We start from the raw sequence: 9,950 nt of genomic DNA, 5'->3' as shown, positions 1-9,950 counted from the left end.
CCACTGTGTGAATCCCAACCCTGACCCCAGGGTTGACCACAGTGTGAATCCCAAACCCTGACCCCAGGGTCACCACAGTGTGAATCCCAACCCATGACCCCAGGGTCACCACAGTGTGAATCCCAACCCCCGACCCCAGGGTCACCACAGTGTGAATCCCAAACCCTGACCCCAGGGTCACCACAGTGTGAATCCCAACCCCCGACCCCAGGGTCATCACAGTGTGAATCCCAAACCCCGACCCCAGGGTCACCACAGTGTGAATCCCAACCCTGACCCCAGGGTCACCACAGTGTGAATCCCAAACCCCCGACCCCAGGGTCACCACAGTGTGAATCCCAATCCCCGACCCCAGGGGCACCACAGTGTGAATCCCAAACCCCGACCCCAGGGTCACCACAGTGTGAATCCCAAACCCCGACCCCAGGGTCACCACAGTGTGAATCCCAACCCCTGACCCCAGGGTCACGACAGTGTGAATCCCAACCCCTGACCCCAGGGTCACCACAGTGTGAATCCCAAACCCTGACCCCAGGGTCACCACAGTGTGAATCCCAACCCCTGACCCCAGGGTCAGCACAGTGTGAATCCCAACCCCTGACCCCAGGGTCACCATAGTGTGAATCCCAACCCCCGTCCCCAGGGTCACCACAGTGTGAATCCCAACCCCCGACACCAGGGTCATCACAGTGTGAATCCCAACCCCCGACCCCAGGGTCACCACAGTGTGAATCCCAAACCGCGACCCCAGGGTCACCGCAGTGTGAATCCCAAACCCCGACCCCAGGGTCACCGCAGTGTGAATCCCAACCCCTGACTACAGGGTCACCACAGTGTGAATCCCAACCCCTGACCCCAGGGTCACCACAGTGTGAATCCCAAACCCCAACCCCAGGGTCACCACAGTGTGAATCCCAAACCCCGACCCCAGGGTCACCACAGTGTGAATCCCAAACCCCCGACCCCAGGGTCACCACAGTGTGAATCCCAACCCCTGACCCCAGGGTCACCACAGTGTGAATCCCAACCCCCGACCCCAGGGTCACCACAGTGTGAATCCCAAACCCCGACCCCAGGGTCACCACAGTGTGAATCCCAACCCCTGACCCCAGGGTCACGACAGTGTGAATCCCAACCCCTGACCCCAGGGTCACCACAGTGTGAATCCCAAACCCTGACACCAGGGTCACCACACACTGTGACAGTGACCACTGAAACACCTGATCCTTGGGTCAACTGATCAAGACCCCTAACCCCATGCTCATCAGACTGTGACCCTTAATTCTGGGACATTGAGACCAGGATCCCAGATCTCAGGCCCCAGGATCCCCCCAATCCTGGGAGAGGGAGGGAGCTTCCTCAGGCTCCCAACTACCCTCCACTGGAATCAGAAACACAAGAGACTGCAGATCCCGTTACCCTTCACCCCACAATGCTCTCTTTGTTTTACTGCCAATGTCTGCCAGAAGTCAAATCTATATAAGGTGAAATATAAGGACTTTCATAATAGGTTTACTTTGAACTTTGAATTGACCTCCTGGGGGGCAAGTCCATGATGCCTGACCCTTTTGGGATCCAGTCAGTGACCCCTGGACCCCTAATGACCCCTGATGCTGGGGTGCTCAGAATGTAACCTCTGACCCCTGGGGTGATTAGTTTGTAACCCATGACCCCTGGCCTGCTCAGCATGTGATTTCTGGGGCTCTCAGACTGACCCCTGACGGTGTGTGCTGACGCGGTGGGGGGGCGTGCAAGGGCACCGGTTGCAGACTGACCTTGATCCAGGGGTGACGGACGCAGAGTTCGGCAGTGAGACGTGCCCTGTGAAAAGGAAGATATCTGTCTGTCAGTCACCGCGTTCTCCAATATAAACCACCCCCACTTCCTCGCCTTGGGACAGGAAGGAGGGGGCCAAAGACAATAGACAATAGGTGCAGAAGTAGACCATTCGGCCCTTTGAACCTGCAATGCCTATCTAAGATCATGGCTGAAAGAGAGAGAGTGCGGAGGGGAGGGAACAGAGTGAGACATCAGTTGTCAGATCAAACTCGGTCTGACCACATCCGCAGTATTGCATGTCATCCCATGATGGGGTGGGGGTGCATTTTGGGGAGGGTGCAGAGGAGGTTTACGAGGATGCTGCCTGGTTTAGAGGGCACGAGCTGTGAGGAGAGGTTGGACCAACTGGGGTTGTTCTCTCTGGAGACTGAGGGAGATCTGACAGAAGTTTATAAGGTTATGAGAAGCAGAGGGAGAGTGGACTGAGTTTTTTCCTAGTGAGAAATGACTAATAGAGGGTTTATGTTTAACAGAGAGGGGAAAGAACGAAGATGTATGGGCAAGGTATTTTTAAACAAAGAGCGGTTGATGTCTGGAATGGTGGCGATGGAGGCAGATACAACGTTGTTTAACAAGTGTTCAGACATCAAGACGTCGCCTGCCCTGCACTCTCTCTGTAACTGTAACGCTTTATTCTGTTCCCCTTTGACGTACTGAGGCATGCGGTAATCTGTCTGGGTGACACACAAACTGGATCGCCCTGGGGATTGTACCACAGGCACCAGTCTCCCCTCCACGGACTCAGGCTTCCTGCACTGCCTCGGTAAGGGAGCCAGCATTATCAACGACCCTTCCCACCCTGGTCCATCTCTCTCCTCACCCCTCCCACAGGTCAGAAGATACAAAAGCCTGAAAGCACGTACACCAGGCTCAAGGACAGCTTCTATCCCACTGTTATCAGACTCCTGATTGTACCTCTCACACACTGAAAGATGGACTCTTGCTCTCCCAATCTCCCTCGATTATCTCTCTAAGGTTTAGAGGTAAACAGACAGATACACGGATAGAAAAGGTTCAGAGGGATACAGACAAGTAAACGGATAGGAAAAGTTTAGAGGAATATGGACAGGTACACGGATAGGAAAGGTATAGAGGGATACGGACAGGTACACGGATGGGAAAGGTTTAGAGGGAAATGGACAGGGACACTGATAGGAAAGGTTTAGAGGGATACGGACAGGGACACGGATAGGAAAGGTTTAGAGGGATACTGACAGGGACACGGATAGGAAAGGTTTAGAGGGATACGGACAGGTACACGGATAGGAAAGGTTTAGAGGGATAGGGACAGGTACATGGATAGGAAAGGTTTAGAGGGATATGGACAGATACACGGATAGGAAAGGTTTAGAGGGATACGGACAGGTACACGGATAGGAAAGGTTTAGAGGAATACGGACAGGTACACGGATAGGAAAGGATTTGAGGGATACGGACAGGTACACAGATAGGAAAGGTTCAGAGGGATACGGGCAGGTACACAGATAGGAAAGGTTTAGAGGGATACGGACAGGTACATGGGTAGGAAAGGATCAGAGGGATATGGACAGGTACACGGATAGGAAAGGTCTGGAGGGATATGGACAGGTACACGGATAGGAAAGGTTCAGAGGGATACGGACAGGAACACAGATAGGAAAGGTTTAGAGGGATACGGACAGGTACACGGATAGGAAAGGTTCAGAGGGATACAGACAGGTACACAGATAGGAAAGGTTTCGAGGGATACGGACAGGTACACGGATAGGAAAGGTTCAGAGGGATACGGACAGGTACAAAGATAGGAAAGGTTTAGAGGGATACGGACAGGTACACGGATAGGAAAGGTTTAGAGGGATACGGACAGGTACATGGGTAGGGAAGGATCAGAGGGATATGGACAGGTACACGGATAGGAAAGGTCTGGAGGGATATGGACAGGTACACGGAAAGGAAAGGTTTAGAGGGATACGGACAGGTACATGGTTAGGAAAGGTTTAGAGGGATACGGACAGGTACACGGATAGGAAAAGTTTAGAGGAATATGGACAGGTACACAGATAGGAAAGGTTTAGAGGGATATGGACAGGGACTCTGATAGGAAAGGTTTAGAGGGATATGGACAGGGACACTGATAGGAAAGGTTAAGAGGGATATGGACAGCAACACGGATAGGAAAGATTCAGAGGGATATGGACAGGTACACGGATAGGAAAGTTTTAGAGGGATATGGACAGGTTCACGGATAGGAAAGGATCAGAGGGATATGGACAGGTATACGGATAGGAAAGGTTCAGAGGGATACGGACAGGTACACGGATAGGAAAGGATCAGAGGGATATGGGCAGGTATACGGATAGGAAAGGTTTAGAGGGATATGGACAGGTACTCGGATAGGAAAAGTTCAGAGGGATATGGACAGGTACACAGACAGGAACGGTTTAGAGGGATATGGACAGGTACACAGACAGGAAAGGTTTAGAGGGATATGGACAGGTACACAGACAGGAAAGGTTTAGAGGGATATGAACAGGTACACAGATAGGAAAGGTTTAGAGGGATACGGACAGGTACACGGATAGGAAAGGTTCAGAGGGATATGGACAGGTACACAGATAGGAAAAGTTTGGAGGGATACGGACAGGTACAAGGATAGGAAGGTTTAGAGGGATACGGACAGGTACACAGATAGGAAAGGATCAGAGTGATATGGACAGGTACATGGATAGGAAATGTTTAGAGGGATACGGACAGGTACACGGATAGGAAAGGTTCAGAGGGATACGGACAGGTACACAGATAGGAAAGGTTTAGAGGGATACAGACAGGTACACGGATAGGAAAGGTTTAGAGGGATACGGACAGGTACACGGATGGGAAAGGTTTAGAGGGAAATGGACAGGGACACTGATAGGAAAGGTTTAGAGGGATACGGACAGGGACACGGATAGGAAAGGTTTAGAGGGATACTGACAGGGACACGAATAGGAAAGGTTTAGAGGGATACGGACAGGTACACGGATAGGAAAGGTTTAGAGGGATAGGGACAGGTACATGGATAGGAAAGGTTTAGAGGGATATGGACAGGTACACGGATAGGAAAGGTTTAGAGGGATATGGACAGGTATACGGATAGGAAAGGTTCAGAGGGATACCGACAGGTACACGGATAGGAAAGGTTTAGAGGGATATGGACAGGTACACGGATAGGAAAGGTTTAGAGGGATACCGACAGGTACACGGATAGGAAAGGTTTAGAGGGATACGGACAGGTACACGGATAGGAAAGGTTTAGAGGAATACGGACAGGTACACGGATAGGAAAGGATTTGAGGGATACGGACAGGTACACAGATAGGAAAGGTTCAGAGGGATACGGCAGGTACACAGATAGGAAAGGTTAGAGGGATACGGACAGGTACATGGGTAGGAAAGGATCAGAGGGATATGGACAGGTACACGGATAGGAAAGGTCTGCAGGGATATGGACAGGTACACGGATAGGAAAGGTTCAGAGGGATACGGACAGGAACACAGATAGGAAAGGTTTAGAGGGATACGGACAGGTACACGGATAGGAAAGGTTCAGAGGATACAGACAGGTACACAGATAGGAAAGGTTTAGAGGGATACGGACAGGTACACGGATAGGAAAGGTTCAGAGGGATACGGACAGGTACAAAGATAGGAAATGTTTAGAGGGATACGGACAGGTACACAGATAGGAAAGGTTTAGAGGGATACGGACAGGTACACAGATAGGAAAGGTTTAGAGGGATACGGACAGGTACATGGTAGGGAAGGATCAGAGCGATATGGACAGGTACACGGATAGGAAAGGTCTGGAGGGATATGGACAGGTACACGGAAAGGAAAGGTTTAGAGGGATATGGACAGGTACATGGTTAGGAAAGGTTTACAGGGATACGGACAGGTACACGGATAGGAAACGTTTAGAGGAATATGGACAGGTACACAGATAGGAAAGGTTTAGAGGGATATGGACAGGGACTCTGATAGAAAGGTTTAGAGGGATATGGACAGGGACACTGATAGAAAGGTTAAGAGGGATATGGACAGCAACACGATAGGAAAGGTTCAGAGGGATATGGACAGGTACACGGATAGGAAAGTTTTACGAGGGATATGGACAGGTTCACGGATAGGAAAGGATCAGAGGGATATGGACAGGTATACGGATAGGAAAGGTTTAGAGGATATGGACAGGTACACGGATAGGAAAAGTTCAGAGGGATATGGACAGGTACACAGACAGGAACGGTTTAGAGGGATATGGACAGGTACACAGACAGGAAAGGTTTAGAGGGATATGGACAGGTTCACGGATAGGAAAGGATCAGAGGGATATGGGCAGGTATACGGATAGGAAAGGTTTAGAGGGATATGGACAGGTACACGGATAGGAAAAGTTCAGAGGGATATGGACAGGTACACAGACAGGAACGGTTTAGAGGGATATGGACAGGTACACAGACAGGAAAGGTTAGAGGGATATGGACAGGTACACGGATAGGAAAAGTTCAGAGGGATATGGACAGGTACACAGACAGGAAAGGTTTAGAGGGATATGAACAGGTACACAGATAGGAAAGGTTTAGAGGGATATGGACAGGTATACGGATAGGAAAGGTTTAGAGGGATACGGACAGGTACACGGATAGGAAAGGTTCAGAGGGATACGGACAGGTACACAGATAGGAAAAGTTTGGAGGGATACGGACAGGTACAAGGATAGGAAGGTTTAGAGGGATACGGACAGGTACACAGATAGGAAAGGATCAGAGTGATATGGACAGGTACATGGATAGGAAATGTTTAGAGGGATACGGACAGGTACACGGATAGGAAAGGTTCCGAGGGATATGGACAGGTACACAGATAGAAAGGTTTAGAGGATACAGACAGGTACACGGATAGGAAAGGTTTAGAGGGATACGGACAGGTACACAGATTGGAAAAGTTTGGAGGGATACGGAGAGGTAAAAGGATAGGAAAGGTTTGGAGGGATGTGGACAGGTACACGGATAGGAAAGGTTTAGAGGGATAGGGACAGGGACACGGATAGGAAAGGTTGAGAGGGATATGGACAGGTACACGGATAGGAAAGGTTTAGAGGGATAGGGACAGGTACATGGATAGGAAAGGTTTAGAGGGATACGGACAGGTACACAGATAGGAAAGGTTTAGAGGGATACGGACAGGTACACGGAGAGGAAAGGTTTAGAGGGATATGGACAGGTACACGGATAGGAAAGGTTTAGAGGGTAATGGACAGGTCCGCGTATAGGAAAGGTTTAGAGGGATACGGACAGGTACACGGATAGGAAAGGTTTAGAGGAATACGGACAGGTACACGGATAAGAATGGTTTAGCGGGATATGGACAGGTACACGGATAGGAAAGGTTTAGAGGGATACGGACAGGTACACAGATAGGAAAGGTTTAGAGGGAAACGGACAGGTCCACGGAGAGGAAAGGTTTAGATGGATACAGACGTATATGGATAGGAAAGATTTAGAGGGATATTGACAGGTACACGGATAGAAAAGGTTTAGAGGGATATGGACTGGTCCACGGATAAGAAAGGTTCAGAGGATACGGACAGGTACACGGATAGGAAAGGTTCAGAGGGATACGGACAGGTATACAGATAGGAAAGGTTTAGAGTTATACGGACAGGTACATGGGTAGGGAAGGATCAGAGGGATATGGACAGGTACACGGATAGGAAAGGTCTGGAGGATATGGACAGGTACACGGATAGGAAAGTTTCAGAGGGATACGGACAGGTACACGGATAGGAAAGGTTCAGAGTGATACGGACAGGTATACAGATAGGAAAGGTTTAGAGGGATACGGACAGGTACACGGATAGGAAAAGTTTAGAGGAAATTGGACAGGTACATGGATAGGGAAGGTATAGAGGGCTACAGACAGGTACACGGATGGGAAAGGTTTAGAGGGATATGGACAGGGACACTGATAGGAAAGGTTTAGAGGAATACGGACAGGTACACGGATAGGGAAGGTATAGAGGGCTACGGACAGGTACACGGATGGGAAAGGTTTAGAAGGATATGGACAGGGACACTGATAGGAAAGGTTTAGAGGGATATGGACAGGGACACGGATAGTAATGGATTAGAGGGATATGGACAGCAACACTGATAGGGAAGGTTTAGAGGGATATGAACAGGTACACGGATAGGAAAGGATTAGAGGGATATGGACAGGTACAGGAAAGGGAAAGGTTTAGAGGGATACGGACAGGTACACGGATAGGAAAGGTTTAGAGGGATACGGACAGGTACACGGATAAGAAAGGTTTAGAGGGATATGAACAGGTTCACGGATAGGAAAGGATTAGAGGGATATGGACAGGTACAGGAAAGGGAAAGGTTTAGAGGGATATGGACAGGTACACGGATAGGAACGGATCAGAGGGATATGGACAGGTATACGGATAGGAAAGGTTTCGAGGGATATGGACAGGTACATGGATAGGAAAGGTTTAGAGGAATATGGACAGGTACACGGATAGGAAAGGTTCAGCGGGATATGGACAGGTATACGGATAGGAACAGTTTAGAGGGATGTGGACAGGTACATGGTTAGGGAAGGTTTAGAGGGATACGGACAGGTACACGGATAGGAAAGGTTCAGAGGGATACGGACAGGTACACAGATAGGAAAGGTTTAGAGGGATACAGACAGGTACATGGACAGGAAAAGTTTAGAGGAATATGGACAGGTAAACGGATAGGAAAGGTATAGAGGGATACGGACAGGTACACGGATGGGAAAGGTTTAGAGGGATATGGACAGGGACACTGATAGGAATGGTTTAGAGGGATATGGACAGGGACACTGATAAGAAAGGTTTGGAGGGATATGGACAGGTACATGGTTAGGGAAGGTTTAGAGGGATATGGACAGGGACACTGATAAGAAAGGTTTGGAGGGATACTGACAGGGACACGGATAGGAAAGGTTTGGAGGGATATGGACAGGTACACGGATAGGAAAGGTTTAGCGGGATAGGGACAGGTACACGGATAGGAAAGGTTTAGAGGGATACAGACAGGTACACGGATAGGAAAGGTTTAGAGGGATACGGACAGGTACACGGAGAGGAAAGGTTTAGAGGGATACGGACAGGTACACGGATAGGAAAGGTTTAGAGGGTAATGGACAGGTCCGCGTATAGGAAAGGTTTAGATGGATACGGACAGGTACATGGATAGGAAAGGTTTAGAGGAATACGGACAGGTACACAGATTGGAAAGGTTTAGTGGGATATGGACAGGTATACGGATAGGAACAGTTTAGAGAGATATGGACAGGTACATGAATAGGAAAGGATTAGAGGGATACGGACAGGTACACGGATAGCAAAGTTTTAGAGGGATACGGACAGGTACACGGATAGGAAAGGTTTAGAGGGATACGGACAGGTACACGGAGAGGAAAGGTTTAGAGGGATATGGACAGGTACATGGATAGGAAAGGTTTAGAGGAATGCGGACAGGTACATGGATAGGAAAGGTTTAGAGGAATGCGGACAGGTACACAGGTAGGAAAGGTTTAGTGGGGTACGGAGAGGTATATGGGTAGGGAAGGATCAGAGGGATATGGACAGGTACACGGATAGGAAAGGTTTAGAGGGTAATGGACAGGTACATGGATAGGAAAGGTTTAGAGGGATACGGACAGGTACACGGATAGGAAAGGTTTAGAGGGATACGGACAGGTACATGGATAGGAAAGGTTTAGAGGGATACGGACAGGTACACAGATAGGAAAGGTTTAGAGGGATACGGACAGGTACACGGAGAGGAAAGGTTTAGAGGGATATGGACAGGTACACGGATAGGAAAGGTTTAGAGGAATACGGACAGGTACACGGATAAGAATGGTTTAGCGGGATCTGGATAGGTACACGGATAGGAAAGGTTTAGAGGGATAAGGACAGGTACACAGATAGGAAAGGTTTAGAGGGAAACGGACAGGTACACGGAGAGGAAAGGTTTAGATGGATACAGACGTACATGGATAGGAAAGGTTTAGAGGGATATTGACAGGTACACGGATAGAAAAGGTTTAGAGGGATA

The 9,950-nt window shown here is 49.2% G+C and overlaps 1 protein-coding gene across 1 annotated transcript in view; it reads right to left on the bottom strand.

Moving 5' to 3' along the window:
* Positions 1-1,735: 1,735 nt before the first annotated feature.
* The window catches only part of LOC132386383 (death-associated protein kinase 2-like), a gene marked incomplete at both ends in the record, with an annotated part of 83,655 nt that continues 75,440 nt past the window's right edge, over positions 1,736-9,950 (bottom strand). The window contains one exon of the mRNA XM_059958633.1: positions 1,736-1,821. Coding sequence (XP_059814616.1) covers positions 1,736-1,821 — 86 coding nt within the window. The remainder of the gene's footprint in view (positions 1,822-9,950) is intronic.

This window comes from Hypanus sabinus, unplaced genomic scaffold (genome assembly GCF_030144855.1).
Source record: "Hypanus sabinus isolate sHypSab1 unplaced genomic scaffold, sHypSab1.hap1 scaffold_1136, whole genome shotgun sequence".
Taxonomy (NCBI): domain Eukaryota; kingdom Metazoa; phylum Chordata; class Chondrichthyes; order Myliobatiformes; family Dasyatidae; genus Hypanus; species Hypanus sabinus.
The sequence above is the reverse complement of the archived record's forward strand: the minus strand, read 5'-3'. Positions and strand labels throughout refer to the sequence as shown.